The sequence below is a fragment of the Rhinolophus sinicus genome, chromosome 11 (assembly GCF_057876585.1).
Source record: "Rhinolophus sinicus isolate RSI-liver-muscle chromosome 11, RSI-T2T, whole genome shotgun sequence".
In the NCBI taxonomy this organism is placed as follows: domain Eukaryota; kingdom Metazoa; phylum Chordata; class Mammalia; order Chiroptera; family Rhinolophidae; genus Rhinolophus; species Rhinolophus sinicus.
The window spans coordinates 8,896,091-8,914,610 of NC_142511.1; the positions used below are offsets into that span (position 1 = coordinate 8,896,091).

Consider the following 18,520-nt stretch of genomic DNA (forward strand, 5'->3'; position numbering starts at 1 on the left):
TAGCTAAGATTTGGAGGTCAAAACAATTCACAGTTATTTGGTTTTTGTAATTATCCCAAAAAACAACAGATGCTTTATCCATCTCCATTTTATAGTCACTCTTTGTTTATCTGAGCAATGCAGTGTGAATAAGAATAATGACAATAATAAATCACAACAATAATAGCAGTTCTCACTTATTGCACTCTGACCATGAACCATAGCCTGTGTGCTATGCATTTCTCCTACAAAGAATCACATGCTTTGGGTACTATTATTATCCCTATTTTATCATGTGAGCCAGGCTCTTTCTTGCTGGAACTAAAGCAACCAGCAAAAGAAAAGCCTTTGCGAAAAAGAACAAAAACTTAAAAGTCATTCTTCTGCCTCCTCCGCAGGTGATTTTTAAAAATCACTGTAAAGCAGATCTATGGGGGGGGGGGGGGGGGAGAGAGAGAGAGAGAGAGAGAGAGAGAGAGAGAGAGAGAGAGAGAGAAAGAGAGGCAGAAAGAGCAAACAGTTATCAACTAACTTCAAAGAGCCAAGCATGGTGGTTGATATGTTCAGATATTCTCTCTCCTTTAATTTTCACAATAACTCTATTGGTTAGACATCAACACGCCCACAAACTTGAGAAACTGCGGCTCTGAGATAAAGGAACAAGGCCAAGTTCACAGAGCAGTAAGAAGCAGAGTCTAGGTTATACCTGTGATGGAAGTCCATGTTGTGTTCTCCAGTGGCTGTGAGTTTTTTCCACTACACCACTCATTACAATTAACTAAAGTCTAGCTTTTACCGGATGCTACGATGCTAGGAAACTCTCAGCCACTAAGATTAAATACTGCATTGGCACATCACCTTTGGCTCTCAGTTTTCCCACTTGAAAGTAGGGAACATTTAGGTAGCTCTACCATTGAGTGAGACCCAATGGACCATTTGTTGATTACACCATTTCCTGCATTTTATGACATGACGTAATTTCATTGCAGAGTGCAGGCCACTCAGCTAAATTGGGAGGCGCATCTGTTCCAGTATAGCCAGTTGGTTTGACGGTGGGGCACAGAAGTCACCCTGTCTCTTTTCTTTCCTCGGAGTCGTGCACAAGCAATAAGATGAACCAAAAAAATCAAAAGCGTGAAGTCCATTTTCATTAAAACTAGGGGTCAGCAGAAACCCAAACCTCAAAATACAAGAAAAGGCTGCCAAAGGTAATGGAGAGTGAACAGAGGTGTGTTCAGAGAGAAGCAGAGAAGGAACGCTGGAGGGAGAGGGCCCCACAGCCCTTTCCGTTGGATGAGGAGAAGCAAGGGCTGCACAGAAGCTCACAGAAAAATCCAAGTCATGCGGGAAATGCCACGTAGCCTGAATATGGGCTTTGTCCTCCCAGCACAGACCTCGCATAAATAACTGGTCCAGGGAAGCCTCGACTCATGTAAAGGAACAACCACAGAATCTGCACAAACCTACTAGAAAGATAAAAGGAGGGAGGTAGTGTGAAAAATAAATGGAAGGTACCGTGATTCCCCGAGAATAAGACCTAGCAGGACAATCAGCTCTAATGCATCTTTTGGAGCAAAAATTAATATAAGACCAAGTATTACATTATATTATATTATATTATATTATATTATATTATATTATATTATATTTTATTATATTTTATTATATATTATATTATATTTATATTATATTATATTATATTATATTATATTATATTATATTATATTATATTATATATTATATTATATTATATTATATTATATTATACCCAGTCTTATATTATAGTAAAATAAGACCGGGTCTTATTTTCGGGGAAACACGATAGAAAGAACATTCACCAGGAAAAAAGTTATCACACAACAAAGAATTGTCACCAAACATTTATCATGAATTTAAGTAAAATAAAGTCATCAAACAACTTCTTCTAAGAAGCAAAGGCCTAAAGCTAAGTTATAAGTGCTCAGGAAAGAGACAGTGGACAACAGGAGGAGAAAAATGTGACCTGCAGAGCTCAGGAAGGAAGTGGGAGAAAAATCAAAGTAATAAGGACAAAAGTGGAAAGAGCACAAAAGTGAAGAGATACTGATAAAAACTAGGGACACAATAAGGAAATTAGAACAGCAAAGAAGAAAGACATGAGAGAAGTTTTTGATTAAAGAGAAAATTATATATCATAATTCATATATATATACGAATTATAAAAACATATACAAATAAAAAGAAAACCAAAACAATGGAACAAAACAAATATGAAAGGGTATAATTCAGGAAAATGTTCCTCACCTATAAGATATGAATATATATGTATTTAAAAAGCACGCTGTGTCCCAAGAAAAACCTGACCCAGACAGTCAACACCAATATGTATGTAGTAAAGTTACTGGACTTCAAAGGTAAGGAAGGGAAACTTGAAGCAAAAAGACGAAGTCTCTTCTAATGGGAAAACCATCGATCTGGCCTCAGACGTCTTCTGAGCCATAGCCAACTCTAGACGACGCGTACAATCTAATACGCCCCGATCTGAAAGGTCAAGGTGCAGTAGTGGAAAAGAAGGGCAGCCTTGCCACGGAAGCGTGGACGACAGTCTCGGGTTCTCCTGTTATTTACAACAAAGCTGGCAACTGTGGTGCTGTGGGAAGGGCAAGGTCTTTGCAATCAGACAGACCTGGGCCAATCCTGATTCCACTACTCACTAGCTCTGTGACTGTGGGTCATTTTACACCTGTGCACCTCAGTTTTCAATGTCTCCAAATAAGGACACTAATTCCTACCTCCATGCGTTAAGTGAAACATAATACACATCAAAGTGCTTGGCACAGGGCGAGGCACATGGTAGGTGGTTAACAAACAATTATTGATATTTAATCTTTAAAGCCACCCCCCTCATTCCTGAGCACTCCCACCCCCTGAACCCTAAGGATGCTGGGGTGCTGAAGTGTCACAAAGGGTACCGTGGCTGCCTGTGGGATCCTCCCCGACATGAGCTGGAAGAGGGTCTGCAGTGGGTCGTTGAGTGCCAGCGTGCTGGTGAAGCTGCAAAGAGAGGTGGCTGTCAGTGGGGCCAGAGCCAAAAGAGCCTTTCATCCACGGCCAGTGACGCACAAGACCTCGTATATGTCTATTTTATTTCAGCAACTGCTTTTGGAATGTGAGTTTCTCTTTGCTTTTCAGTTGTGCCTTTGTCACACCCACTCTTTTGGGGAGCAGAGGTGGGAGGGTGACAGGATCTTCACTCCATCACACACCCAGGTAGATCTCATTGAGGGAGAGTTTCTCACTGATGCCCTAACCCTTGAGCAACCATTTCTCCATCGTGGAGGGGACCCACCCACATTTCAAAGGCCCCAGCAGTTCACCTGAACCTCCTCTCTGCGGGCGCCTCCTTCCCAGCCACCCTCAGCTCCTCCTGCCTGCAGCAGCCCTCCTCCACACCAGCCCACAGCTCTCAGCACCGCTTTTCTGGCTCGTCTCTAGCCAGAGTCTGTAGCGCTTTTACTCACAAGCACTAAATAGCCATTTTCAGTAACCAAAAAGGTGTAGAACAGGGACCAGCAATGATCCCGCTGATGACAAACCATGGGATAGGCTTAACAAGGATGTAATAAGCTCTATAGCTGATTTGAGATTTAAACGTACTCAGAAAGAGACATTTTTCACAAGTCACTGGGCACCGTGGAAAATCAATGGCCCAAGGCAAAAATCTGCAGCAGAGATATATGTGGGGTAGTGGGATGCTCGTTTCCAAAACCCAAAGGCAAACGCTCTCAGAACACCCTCTTTTATTTAATCCGCCCTTGCCTCAGGGGCTCCGAGCGCTTGTCATAATGAAGCTTCAGAGTTCCTCACCATTCCAGTCCCTGAACATAATGAAGTGTGCAGTGGTGGCACGAGGCCCTGGGAAACTGAGGGGAAAAATAATGACAAGACTTGACCAAGACCATCATAAAAACGGGCTCCCGGGGAGTGTGACAGCCATTAGCCCCACAGACTGAACTTCAAGTGGAGTGTCCACCTTCTTCTCCCACTGTCTACTCAACAGGATGTGTGGTCAACTCAAATGTAAGTGACGCTGAGCGACAACCAACTCACAGCTTTAATCAACACCGGAAGATGAACACTAAGAGATAACATCCTTCTCACTCTCTGACCTGAGCCTGCTTCTTACGGGAGGACCCCCCACCCCATCCCTGCCGCACAATCTGTCGCTGCCAACCATGGACGCCAGCTGGAGCCTGAAGGACTTACTCAGAAATCTTTCTCCAGCACCCCCACTGCTCACCCCCTCCATTTGATCCTGATTCTCTTTGGTTGCTTCAGCCCTCTTATTCCAAACTCCTGGCTGTGCAATCACACCTCCATTCCTAGCCTGTCCTGATTTGGGCATTCGTCCTGGCCCACCCTGGCACCTGGATCTTGGTGTGCCAGTGTGATTTCTCGCTAAACGCACCCTGCAGTCTAGTCATCTCCCACGGCCCTACGTGGAGACTTCTGGATCTAGTTCCTAGTCCCATAAACCCCTTTTCCTACCATAGCTCATGGTCCTGCTACCCCATATCCCTACCTTCTTCTCAGCACCCACCTCCCCATTGCAAGACTAAGCAATAGACACGTACAAACTCCCAGTCCTAAGGCTCTGTGATTATTCCTATTCCCTCACTGATGGAACTATCTAGAATAGTCCTTCCCAAAGACAGAAGGCTACTGCAATATAGAAACCCACTTACTTTTTGGAAACTCTGACCCTGGGAAATATTACTAACATGTTTTATTCAGCTTAGCAGGTAGAAAAAAATGCATCTGTGTGTAGGTTAAAAGAATCTGGAGAAGAGAAATGCTATGTCCAGCTCAGAAAAGAGAAACTGGAAAGATACTTGAAGTGTGGGGCTTCTCAGTGCATCCTGCATTTCTCCCCACTGTCACCCCCCTCTCTGCTACATTGGTGTCCATTGCAAGTCCCCAACTCACCCACTCATCACCCAGTTGTAGGTCCTTGGGTCCATCTTGCTGGACAGGAACAAAGCGTGGCCCCACAAGTGATTCTTCATGGCCCACTCCAGGGCTTCCTGAAAACAAAAACATCACAGTCAACGCTGCCTCCTTCACCTTCCTCTAATGACAACAACGAATCGCTATGCTAGGGACTCCTGCCCCTGAGCAGTAGAAGCTGGGCTGCCACGAAGACTCTCAGAGCCCCACCTGTGAACCTGAGCAAGGAATAATGGGGACATGGGCTTTAACTGGCACGTATTTCTTTCTAAGTCGTCCCTTTCTCCAGCCTTCACTGTATGAAAATGCATTATGCTATTTCATTAGCTCTTCCTCAAGCACGGTTTCCCATTAGCTTTCTCTCATTAGCAAAAGTCACACAATACTGTTATGAACCTAAGGACCAAAAATGACAGAAGCATTTCACCCCAAGAACTGAGTCTCAAAATATAAGTTGTAAGATGGTACAGTTGGCTCCCCATCTCCTTGGGTTCCACATCTCCACATTCAACCAACCTCATACACGGCTGGTAGAGTAAATTGGTACAACCTCTAAAAAGGCAATTTTTCAATATCTACCAAAATTACAAACCATATACCCTTTGACCCAACATTTCCATCTCTAGAATTTTATCATCTATATATATTATCTCACACAGGACAAAATGATAATGGTTATTCATTGCAGCATTGTTATAGAAAAAGACTGGACATCATCTCAACGTCAATCTATAGGGGTTTTAGTTAAACTAATTATTATTTACCTACTGAGACCTATGCAGCTGTAAGACAAAATGAGGAAGGTATTTATATATTATAAGGAACAGGGGACAGCAAACTGCCTGAAGGCCAAATTCAGCCCACAAGCTAAGAATATTTCTTACATTTTTAAACGATTGGGGGGAAAAAATCTAAAGAAGAACAATGTTTCATTACACATGAAAATTATATATAATTCAAACTTCTGTGTCCATAAATAAGGTTTTACAGGAACACACCACACCCATTCATTTACATGTTCTCTGTGGCTGTTTCACGTAAAACCAGCAGAGCTGGGTGATTACAACAGAGATGCTACAGCCTGAAAAAGCCTAAAATATTTACTGCCTGTCCTTTTACAGAAAAAATTTGCCAACCCTGATATAGAGTGTTTTCTAAGATATTTTGTTAAATGAAAAACAGTAGGTGAAGAAACGTTAACTAGTAAGCCATAACGGGGAAAAAAGAGAGAGAGAAAATAATCATATATGCATAAAATCCCTCTGGATATTTCAGAGAGAAAGTGAGTGGCTGGAAGTAGGGCCACCATTTCCTCATTATATCCCTTTTATCTTTTTATTTTTTGAATCCAATGGATTCAAACTGATTTTAATCATATATTCAACTATTTAAGTTAATTTAAGACTGTTGTGAAATGTGAGTTCAACTCCAAAATTAAACAAGGCATAAGAAAATAGGTAAACATGTGAGGTGATGGGTGTGTTAATTTGATGTGGAAAATCCTTTCACTATGTATACGTATATCAAATCATTACATTGTACTCTTTAAGTATCTTACCATTTTACTCATCAAATATACCTCAATAAACATTTTAATACACAAATAACATAAAAATTAAAATAGTCTAATTTATATATCAGACCATTAAACAAGGGCCCACTTCATCTGCTGAATTAAAGTATTCAACACTGGTAGGCATACCTTATATATAGCTTGTGAGGTATCACTTGTAAACAAGCTTTCTGGAAACTAATTTAGTGTACATATGAAAAACTTTTAAAAAGTGCATGCCCTTCAATGCAGTATGATCATTCACAGGAATGTATCATAAAAAAATAATAAAAATATCCACCAAAGACTTATGTGACAAGATGTTCAAATTGTATAATTTATAATGGATGACAAAATTGTAGATAGCCTACATAGTCAACAATAGTGGATTGGTTAAATAAAATATTATTTATATGATGGAATATTGTCCAGCCATTTTTTAAATGGTGCATTTTACTGTCATGGGAATATTTCATCACATAATCTTAAGGGGAAAAAAAGAGAAATAATTATATATGCAATTTAATTTGATTTTAAATATATATGCATAGAGAAATGCTAGGAGTAATTATATCACAATGCTAACAGGTGTTATCTTTTAATGATAGGACTATGGGTGTTTTAATTTTATCCTTTGTACCTTTCTGAACTTTTTAAGTGCTGTAGAACGAGTATACGTGGCTCATGTATCTGGGGGAGAGCTGAGTGGTGGGGATGGTGGTTATTTCTTTTAGTACAAGCCTGAGGGGGGCGCACTTGCCTTCTTCCTTCCATAGTAGAGCAGTTTAGTGAATTTCTCCACGATCTGCGCAGGCGTCTCCACGCTGGGGGGAATCTCTCCCGTGAGCAGGTTGCGGGTCTCCGAGTTGTGCACTGGCCAGTCCTCATCGGACAGGCTGATGAGGTTGGCCACAGGCGGCTGCCTCTCGTACTTCTCCAGCTTCTTGCAGTCTTGCATCAGCAGTTCCGCGATGTCTGACCCCACCATGGACTGCAAAACAAAGAGGGCTCTCAGGCCGGCAGCCCGGGCTGAAGAAGGACGGACCTGAGCGCCTGCCTTATGCAGGAGGAGGCCAGCGTGGGATTGTTGTAGCTCAAAGCTCCGGCTTCACTCTGGTGGTGATTTGCTGCCTGTCACAGAGGTTACCAGAAATCGGCACACTCTCCTAGGTGTGTTACCTGGCTGGTGCAGTAAGCCAAGAACTACACAATAACTCAGGCCCGCAGAGAGGGGCAAGAGAAGGGTCAATATTGGCAAACTGGCGTTGACACATGAGCAATCTTTTCTCTCGGGGCCATTTGTCGCTTCCTTAATATTACCTTTTACAGTCATGCCATAAGCCAAATCTTATTTATGCCGGGAAGGCTTAAACTTCCATCCAGCCTGCTCCTGCCCACCCATCAGAGAGGTAATACTCACCCCATTCTGCCGACAAAGGAGAACCAACAGTTGCCACAGTAGAGCTGAATCTCTGCTCCTCGGTGTCTCCGATTTGCGAGTCTGAGCTGCTTTCTGCTGGCAAAACGTCATGATATCCACCTTGTGTACATCTTCCCTATGGCGATATTTCAGGGAGCAAAGCGTGAGCAGGCACTCTTCCCCACACAGGACTGCAGGCTCCTCCTACCGTGCGGGCACTGGCTGGGCTGGGACTGAAACGAAGCCTGACAACCAGGACTCGGGGAAAAGCCTGTAGGTACAGGATGGTTGTTTCTCCGTGTAATAGGGAGGGACCTCAGAGTTTCTCTCGGACACCCTCTCCATTTTACAGATGAGGAGACTGAGGCCCAGAGAGCTGATATGACTGCTTATGGTAGCAGGCAAGAGCACAGACTCTGGAGTCAGACATCGCTGATTTCAGTCTAGCTTGCACAACTTTCTTATCTCCTCTGAGCCTCAGCTTTTTGCCCCTAAGATAGGGATAATTTTGAAAATCTACCTCCATACAAAAAGGGAACTAGCAAATTGTGTAGCATATGGGAAATGCTTAATAAACGGGCCGTAATTATTTGATCGAGACCATTCAATAAAATCGATGCCCAGTTGGGACCAATATCCTTGTGTCTAAATATCCAGCTTGGTGTTCTACCCATATCTGTACACCTGAGTATAAGAAATAGAGACACACTCGTTTTTACTGGAAGGAACTGTCAAAATACTAGATGGGGATTTTCTTAAAAGGGGAAATTAAGGAAAAGAATACATTTATATGGTGGTGTTGCTATGTAAAGGGGCTTCCATGTGCCTTATCTCTCTTGAGTCTCACAGCCACGGCCTGGAGTAAGCACTGTGAGTGTTACATTATTTCTTAAAGGGAAAATTAAGGCTAGAGAGGGCTCCCTGACCTGTCTGCCATGGTACCTCTATTTAGTATGATACCTGGGCCTGGGACCCAAGTCCTGTGTCACCACCTAGATTCTCAGCAACCAAGGGCACCCTGAGTATTTATCAGAAGCGACTAGGCATTTAAAAGCAGTTCTAGCTCAATCCTGCAGAGGGCAGACTTGCACACCATCCAGGAACTCAAACGCTGACCGTGTCATCTCGCTGGAAAAAGGCAAGCATTTTTTCCCCCACTGTGATCCACTTGTCTATGATTTCCCAGGCTGCGCTCCACTTCTCCACTAATGTCTATTAAGTGCACCGTACGCTAACACCACCTAACATGTAGCCTCTACAAAATGGCACTGCTTTCAGATTTTTAAACCTTCACGTTAATTTTTCTTTCTGCCCTTCGACTACTGAATCACTCGTCAAAAAGGCTCAGGTCACATTTGGCTCTGTATGGTAGCACAGAGAATTCTACTCCAATGGGGATACATATGTTCTTTCAAAAGCCAAGAACAAATCTCCCAAAACCCTGTTCTGGGCAGAAAGACTACGTAGGTTTCAAAAGCCCTGACTCCGCAGCTCATATGATAATTTACCTGATCAGGGGTCCTGAGAAACTTCTCATCTCTTCTTGTGCCGCAGAATCAGTAAGAATAACCTGGAACAAAAATCAGATTTGCCCTTCAAGACTGTGTCCACTCAATATCCCTTCCCGTCACATCCAGTATCAGAACCCGAGGCCATGGTCCCGAGGTGTGGCTCAGTGCCTCATAGAGAAAGCAGGACAAAAGTCAGTGCTCCAGTTGCTCAAAGTGAGCCAAGAGCATCTCAGGAAAAACATAAGGCTGGCATCACTTCTTTCAAAGACAAGCCCCACCCATTCCTGCACGCACACACACCACCCTCAATCCATGGGAGTGCATGCCCCCGACCAAAGCCTCCCATTTCTGGAGATGCCCGGGCCCAGGCAGAGGAAAGCAGGGAGCAGTGTGCTGGAATTTTGGGGACGCAGGATCTCGTTTACCTCCATACTGTGCAGTTCGACAAGGGCCGTTTGCCCATCACTGGGAAAGCTGGGACCCACGCACACCAGCTGACCTCCTGGCCCAAAACTCACAGGCATGTGAGGGACGTAGAATTTCATGGGTGCCTTGGGACCAGCGGCCGACACATCCTCTGACCAACAGACACAGGGGGACACAGTTAGTTAGTACCACTGGTTTTCTTTACTTAGAAATACTCCACAGACACATTTCTATCCTAATTCCACCAGGGACCTAGGTAAGATTCTGGGTGGGCTACATAATTAGAAGCAGCCCATGCTCCAAGTCAGATTTAAGCCATTGGGAATACGTCAGAATAGAATGCAAGGCTTTAATGGTTGGTCCAAATGGTAAAGCACCAGGCTCTGATTCGGTGATGGTGACAAGTGTCCAACATTCAGACAAAGCAATTAATTATGCCTTTTCTTTACCAAATTGACAGCAGTCCTCACTTCCTTCACCTCTAACTTAAAAGGACCTCGGAGTGCCTCCCCTCCCAGCCTGATGAGGGCTAGGGCAGGGTTCCCTTTCAAGAATCAGCTACAATACCATCTCCAGTACAAGAAAAAAGGTGGGAAACGGAACCACAGTTGGCCTCTGTCCAAGAGATCTACAGAAACAAATGAGGTGGAGAATGATCCACCCTTAGAAACCCGGGTAAGGATGACTTTCCAAGGGACTTGCCACCCAGCCCTCTTCTCATCAGACTCAACCAACTCCTTTGATCATGTAAGTACTCACCGGCCTGAACTGGACCCCAAGCTGCTGAAGCCATGGGGTCATATGTCTCAGAGGCATCTGCCATGTACTGACTGAGCTCATAGCTGCTGGAGCTGAGACCAGACTCGTGCTGCCGGAGAAGGTTGGACTTGTTGGTCAGTGATGGCTGGAAATTAAAAACAACGAAAACACATGGGAAGAATCAGAAGCAGTTTCACAAGAGTTCCTTGAAAGCAACAAAATTCAAACTTGCAAATAAATACAGTTAACGTAGATGTGCTGAAAGGAAAAAAAGGGATAATTCAATTGATGGGTGCTTACTAAAGGATGCATATGGCCCCGTGGAAAGAGTGCAGGCCCTGGGCCAGGAGGCCTGGATTCAAATCCCAGCTTTGTCAGTACTGAGCTGCTGTGACCTTGGACCAGTGACTTAGGCTCTCTGAGCTCCATACCCTCCTCTGTAATCCAGATAACTGTATCTGCCCTGTATAGTGCAAGCACTTATTCATACATTCACTCACCAACTATTTAATGAGCACCTGCTATCCTCCAGGCACTGGGCTTTCCCTGGGGATACAGGTGCATAAGAAATTCATGGAACTTACATCGTGGGAGGATACAAATAAAACAATGGATGCAAAAGCTCTTTGTACGCTGTAAACTGCTGTACATGTGTGGGTGCTGGTGAGGTGCTGTTGTTACTATTCTATTAGTCATAATAATGTGTGCCCTGCCCTGTTAAGGATTCGTTATTTTGAAGAAACTGTTCTCAAAAATCATACAAATCTTATTAGGGAAACAAAATTTGTACAAGACCATCAAAAGTTAAGAGCTCGTCTCTGTAGTGTCTTGGCAACTTTTCCATACAGCTATGTTTAATTGTAAATAAAAAAATGTATTAAATATTCTGAAATTAAGAAAATTTAAGAGCTCCATTTTCTGGCGCAGCTGGCATACACAGTAAGATTTTAGAAGACAGAGAAGGAAAAGAAACATTTCAAGCTCTGCTTTTCAGACCTGAATTAAAAGATTCCAGCAACTTCCTACTTCCGGGGTAAACCAAATTGCTGGTTCACGGGGCTCCTGGTGGCAGCCTCTTCTCCTCTTTCCCAGAATCTCCAGGTGACTTGGGCAACATTTCCTGATCCAAGCCAATTTGACAAAAATGCAAAAGGACCAGTTCAGGGCCCCAGATCCATAAGACTAAAACCGGGAGGCCGGGAAAGGAGGTGTGAATGGAGGTTCTGCCAAGAGGGGAGGAGTTGGACACCCCAGACTGCTGGCCATAGAGACCCCCACCCCCAAGGGCCCTGCCCTGCCCTGCCACTACTGACAATGTCATTTGTGAGACACTGTCACAGCCACCAGCCCCCATGTCACTTCAGGTTACCTTATTCTTCTGGGCCTCAGTTAGCAGACTCTCTGGAAGCAGGTCCCCAGGCCTCTCCTGTCCAGAGTTAGAAGTAGGACTGTCTTTGTAAAGGTTCGCAGTCTGAGATCTGCAGCAAAATGACAGGATCAGGTGAGAGGGGTCCTAGGCAAGCCAGCAAGGCTAAGCTGCTCTCTGCTGGAGGCTGTTCTGTTGCAAAGTGCTGACAGGTGTCAGGTCGGCCTGTGTGCCACAGGGAGAAGCATTGTCCTCCCACTAGCCACTTCAACCTATTACTGCCAGAGAAACAGGAACTTCGGGGTCCCACAGTGCCGTTACTAGAAGTGTCCTCAAACCCAGCGGAGAAGGATCGGTCTGATATCCTGGAATGGCGTGAATCAGAGCAGTTGGGTTGGTGACTTCCAGGGGAAAAGGGCCAGGCCTAAAGCACCAGGCCAAAAAACTATTCCCCGCTCACCATCCCAAAGGATGTTCCATTCTTGGGGCAGAGGAGTGGGCCGAGGACAAGCACCCCAGCCCCAGACAGGACCCAATAATGAGAACTTATGTGAGGCAACATCTGTTTTGAGGCCAACACAGAATGAGGTCCCTCCTTTAGGATGGACCTCACATAACAGAACTCAGACTAGCCCGGGTCTGGGAACCACATCTCTGAGCTAAGACTCTCTCCTCCCAGAATCCCTGTTAACAGCTGGCCGGGGCCATCCTGGGCTACTCCCACGGCCCTGGGAACAAAACTCCCACTTCCCCAGAGCAGAAGCAGATGGTTCCGGAGATGGGAGCCCAACACCAGATGCCATGAGATTTTCCTAACATAGCCTGAGTGTGGCAGAATCTTGCTGAACTAGCCCCTCCCCTAACACTTACGGGAACTGGGTCTCACTATTCGTTCCAAACGGACTATTCTGGTTTTCACGATGATGTTCATTGAGGTACTTTTGATCTCGATAATCTTCATGCCAGACAGAAGGACTCGCTTGCCTTGGCACTGCACCCTCAGAGGAAACAAAATAAAGCAGGTCACTTCCTGTTGCTGAACGTTCAGAAAGATGCCAACAAGCTATGAAGCTGAGTTACTAGAGCACAGTCGGTTTAAAAACCTATTTGCCAAACTGAATATAATTGATGAGAGCGAGCTAACGTTGAAAGCCCATAAGATGCCCCTCAGTCCTCCCCTGAACCACTTAGCTCTATGCAATTGTACAATGTTGGGGATGGTGTATGTGTGTGTGTGTGTGTGTGTGTGTGTGTGTGTGTGTGTGTGTGTTCGATGTTGAAATAGATTTCTCTCTGCTAACCGATCAGCAGCTGCCATTAGCACAGACAGCAAGCCGTACGAGTGTATAGAGTCTACATTCGCAACGGTGCATAACAGTAAACGGGTAAATGATGGTCAGACTCAGCCCAGTCACACACTTGGTGACTTCACTGTTACGTCTCCAGAGACTATAATCTTGGCCATACTAAGGAGTGGAAGAAAAAAATGTGGATGAAGCACAAACTATCCATAATAGAAGCAACATAATAATAGTTTCAGTGTTGTCATCTACACACACACAGAGAGAAATGACTCCTTTCTATCTCTTCCCCTCGAAACATCAAGCAGTAGAGTCTTTGCTGTGGCCTCATCTGGTCAAGAAAGAAGCAGGTGGGGGCGGGGTCTCTGCCTCAGCCCAACAGGATGCTCTAGGTGAGGTTCTGAACATGGCTCCCGTGGCCTCTGCCCCGTCTATCAGATGAGCAGCACCATCCCAAAGGCTTCTGGGAGATTTTTCCATACCTCTTTCTTCCGGTAGCTGCTGCGGGTATCCATGGTAGTAATAACTGCCATAAGCGTAGTCTTCCCTTAGGGCTGGGGAATGAGAGCTCCGATATGGATCCTCAATGCCTGGCCTAAAATACCACAAAGCAGGCCAGTCATTCAAGGATGAGTGTGGTAAGGAGAGAAACCAATGGAAGACTGCACAAACTGAACACCTTCAGAGGAGAGAATTGTGACCCCAGTCTAGAATCTGCTTAAAAGACATAGCTAATCAATCTATCAACAGAAAGTCCAGACTCAGAGCAGGAGTAGAACTGTTGTTTCAGAACAAGGCTGGGATTTTTAGAGCAAAACCAGGTCTCCTTCTTCTTCCCCATGATCTCTCTTACTCCTGAAATACTCATATGCACTTCCAACGACACAAGATATTATCCTAGAAAACCCTGCCCTGATATTATCTTAGAAAATCCCCTCCTGAGATGCCTGTATAAGTACCCCACAGGCCACTGTAATTCTCATGCATATTACAGATGGAAATGAGATGAAAAAGTCAAGTTGGACTACTGTAAATCTGATTGCTTCCATTGCCTGTATCCTTAACATACCTCCCTTCAAGAATTCAATACAGAAAGATGGCGGAAAGGGACATGATGTTGTTGGTATTTTTATCAATTGATAATGCTTTAGTATATCATATGGGCAAAATCCTTTACAATGTTTGTCATGATTTCAACTCTAAATCTATAGGCAGGTAAATATCACCCCACCTGGAAAAGCTAAAATAAAACATAAATGGTTCCCAACATTCCATAAAATATTAAGTCCAGTGCTATCCATTAGAACTCAGCAGCAGGAATTCTAGATTCTCCAACCTAGAATTACTTCAGTGAGACCTCTTCCTTCTGAACTTGGAATCTGCTTTCTCTGAGGTTGATTTTTTAAAAAAAAAAAAATTCCCATTCATTCATTCAATATATAATTTTTTCCGCATGCCTGTCACATTGTAGGTCCTATTCCAGGTACTAGGGTTCTTTTTGGTGCTGGTGGTTGTCATGCTAACCCTGGGTCAGAGTGGTCCCAAAACGATGAGGAAGAATTTATGAGGATCCCTAGGAAAGGCTGTTTCATCATCTGCATATATTTATTGCCTTTTGCAATCCCAGGATATGAGAGTTCTATCTGCTCTACTGAATGTCACCATTCTTTCAATCTTTCTACCCTCACCCCCACCCCAACACCCAATCACATTGTGATGGCTTTTTAAGAAGCTCCACTAGGGGATACTGAAGGGGGAAATAGTATTTTCAGTCACCAAACTCCAGTTTTGGAGAGGAAAAAGTTAGCCAAGTCAACGTAGTAGGGTGGAGACGGAATAAAGAAGAAAAAGAGGAGAACTGAAAGGAACAGGAAGAAGGAAAAGGACAATCTGTTCAGAAGCACTTAGGAGACTTGGGTCAAATCCAAACTCTAAACACATACCTTGAATACCAGTGACTGGGGTGACCACCTTCGTAATAGTCAAACCCAGACACAGGCTGCTGCCATTCCCCAGCCCTGGACCCATAAGGAGGCTGCTGCTGGTCTTCCCTGGGGTTCTGCTGTGGCGGGGGGCTCCCACGGACGTCTTGCCATTGACGGAACCTCTCGTCGTTGTGCCAAGAGTGACGCCCAGGCCGATGATACGCGGCTCTCTGAAGGCCTCGGCCTGGGTCGTGGGATGGTGCCGTGGGCCTCCCACGTGGCTGTGGTCGCCGCAGGGGAACCCAAGGTTCCATCCCTGACCCTCTGAATTTCTCTCCTGTTTTGAGTCAGTTGGGTAGCTAGTTTATCTTCCTGCAGACAAAACATTATCATTATTTGAAGCTTATAGCAAAACACAATGGTTGATTAGGTTTTGTGGGAAAAGCACTTAATGGTCCTCCAAATCTTCTAAAACACTGATATAGGGATATCTGGAGAAAAATGTCAAGCAGATACATGAAATAAAGAGCAGCCTAGACAACTATATTGATATTGCTTTTAAGATTATAAAGTATATTTGGAGCAATAATAGATGTGGGAAGGATGGGAGACAGACAACAGGAATAGATGACGCTCCAAAACATTATCAAAGTATTCCAATTCAGTAAATGTTCATTTATTCCACCAGCAAATATTTATTCAACATTTACTATGCTCTCATAGACATAGAGCAGGCCTTAGGGCTAGACCGGAGTTCAAATCCTAACTGTGCCAGTTATGAGCTACTTAATTTGTTCAAGCCTGACTTTCCTTGTCCATAAAATGGGGGTTATAACGACTAGCTGGCAAAGTTACTGTCTGACTCAGAAACAACCTATGAGATGCTCAACTCACTGCCTGGTCTATGGTAAGTGTTCAATAAATAGCAGTTAATGTTATCAAAGATTAGGGCAGTGTGAGTAGCTGAAGACATTTCCTAAACAAAAATAAGCTTAAATTGACCTCAAGAGACATCTTTTCTAAATCCTTAAATTCACTTCTATAATTCGGCCCTATAACATGGCTATGCCTGTCCCTCCTCCAGGGAAGCCAATGAGACAAACGTTTGGGATTGTTTCCGTGACCTAGGAGAGAGCCATGTCTCGGTCTGTATTCCTGGCTGAGAGGTTAAAAGCTAGAAGTCGCCCCAGCATCAAACTGATTTGCCCCACTTATTCTTCAAAATGGGAACTAGCTCCAGAGGACAGATGGTCTTCCTAGCTCCTCTGCTCCTATCACAGAGGAGCAGCTGCATCCAGCCACCTCCAAAGGGAGACCACACACCAGACCTTCCTCCTGCTCAGAGAATATGTTAGCCGCTGTGTCCATCAGACGCTGTGTGTTTTCTCCCTTGGGGAACTGTGTTAAGTTGAAAGATTCTGATGAAATCCACTTAACTTGTTCCCAGCCGAATATAAAAATGCACATTGGAAAAAAAAGGTCAAAGGGTATGTGTTGAAATCAAGATGTCACTCGGTTCGAATGCCATGGAGCCAGGGTCCACAGCTGTGAGCCAAGAGCTGTAAGCAGAAGCTATCAGAAGTTCAAGGTGCAGAAGTGTTTTCCATCTCAAGATCAATCACAGCTCAGGAAAACTTGCACCTTCCTTCCCGAGGCAGCTCTCTTCCTTGAAAAAGCCAGGTGCAATGAAAACCTTTTCCAGCAAATCCCACCAAAGGCCACACGCCCCGGACACAGTGAAAAGGTTGTGTGGGTCTTTCCTGAAGGCCCACAGAACTCGACAGCATTTGGACACAAGAAAGCTCCCCAAGAAGAAAGCCTCTCTCACCTTATCCCCAGGTATTTTCACTGGACAGCCCTCCCTGACGGCAAAGGCGTAATACCCAATCTCTTCACCAAAATCACCTCCTTTTGTTGCTGAGAGCTATCGACTCCAGTAAGTTAGACCAGGTTATAATGAAGGACATCAAACAGAAAGCACCCAAGATTCTCAAAAGGAAGGCGTCGCATCTACAGGGACAAGTCACACTTGCACATTCCCTTAAAGGACCTTCCCCGGCCCCGGTTAGGGCAATTGCCTTTCCTAAGCTGACAGCACAGCAAGCTCAGGCAGAAGGCAGAAAACAAGGGAGCTCGCGTTCCCACACACCTGCTCTGATGCCTTTCCTCCTTCCTTCAGCGCAGCTCCGGGAACCTGGCCCAAGAGTGTCTCCTCTCCTCATGGAGACTGTCAAAGTCCAGGTGCCACATCTACCAAGACTCACCTGGCCCGCAAATCGACAGCCAGTCAGTTACCTTTGCCACTGCCCGGCCTCCATGGAGCTGATTCACTGGGGCAAAGTGCAGCCCAGCCACCGCGTGTGGGGCAGCCCTGACTAGGCGTATTTGCTCAGAACCCTGTCAGACGCTGCTGCTTCTGTTTGCCTGGCTGCCGGCTGAGCCAGGTTCGCTCCCATGTGAAAGCATCCAAACCCCCATAGCAAACAAGGCGCAGTGACAGCAGGGAGAGGAAATCCAGAAAGGCCTGAGGCAGCCTGGCCTGCTGAGAAGAGCACCACCTTTGGGGCATGGACTCACTGGCTGGCTCTTACTTAACCCCTTGGTGTTGCAGTTTCTTCTTCTCCACAAGAGGAATTACAATACTTAGCTCATGAGGGTTACTGTGAGGGTGAAATGTTGATGACAGGGCACATAAATAAGTATGCTGTGTAAATAAGTGTTTTCCTTTCCAAAGAGATGAGCTATTTCTATTGGTTGAAGCAGGGATACTTGGTGGGTTCTAAGGACCTGGCCTGTATGGTTTGGGTTTTTCTCATTAAAGTCTCTCTCCACTGGGTTCTGGTTGTGTGTCAAGCATGTTATCTAAAGGAAGGCAAATTTAAACACCCAATACTGAACTAAAGGCACTGAAAAGATTCTATTATAAGAAGAAAATGATTTCTTGCATTTCAGAATACATTCCTACAACGTTCTTAAGGTAAACACAGAGCAGCTCATGTCCACTTTGGAATTAATACTTTAAAATTCAGCATCTCATCACGTTACACACCTTAAACTTACACACCATTGTATGTCAATTATATCTCAATAAAGCTGGGACAAAAATCAATCAATAAATAAAATGCAAGCTCTAAAAAGGGCCAGATAGTTTATTCTTTCTTCCAACAAACACTTACTGCGTCTCCGTTATGTGCCAGGATTTGACACATGTAAACATGAAGGACAGAGTCTTTGCCTTCAAAAAGCTTGGAGTAAGTTAACGTTTCATGTTGCTACTAGTCCAGGGAAGACCATC

At 44.6% G+C, this 18,520-nt stretch overlaps 1 protein-coding gene across 12 annotated transcripts in view; it reads right to left on the bottom strand.

Annotated features, from left to right (window-relative positions):
• The window catches only part of SEC16B (SEC16 homolog B, endoplasmic reticulum export factor), a 47,870-nt gene that overhangs the window by 18,020 nt on the left and 11,330 nt on the right, over nt 1-18,520 (bottom strand). For 9 of the 12 annotated variants that reach the window (XM_088801583.1, XM_088801584.1, XM_088801581.1 and 6 more), the window contains 11 exons: nt 15,244-15,597; nt 13,783-13,895; nt 12,870-12,990; nt 12,003-12,111; nt 10,634-10,778; nt 9,874-10,025; nt 9,446-9,507; nt 7,938-8,073; nt 7,278-7,508; nt 4,945-5,042; nt 2,931-3,012 (listed from right to left, as the gene is read on the bottom strand). In XM_088801583.1, the coding sequence (XP_088657709.1) occupies nt 2,931-3,012; nt 4,945-5,042; nt 7,278-7,508; nt 7,938-8,073; nt 9,446-9,507; nt 9,874-10,025; nt 10,634-10,778; nt 12,003-12,111; nt 12,870-12,990; nt 13,783-13,895; nt 15,244-15,539 (1,545 nt within the window). In that variant the 5' untranslated portion in view covers nt 15,540-15,597. Of the gene's footprint in view, nt 1-2,930; nt 3,013-4,944; nt 5,043-7,277; nt 7,509-7,937; nt 8,074-9,445; nt 9,508-9,873; nt 10,026-10,633; nt 10,779-12,002; nt 12,112-12,869; nt 12,998-13,782; nt 13,896-15,243; nt 15,598-17,374; nt 17,991-18,520 lie in introns of those variants that run through there. The other 3 variants (XM_019728636.3, XM_019728818.3, XM_019728910.3) reach the window with 3 other exon arrangements.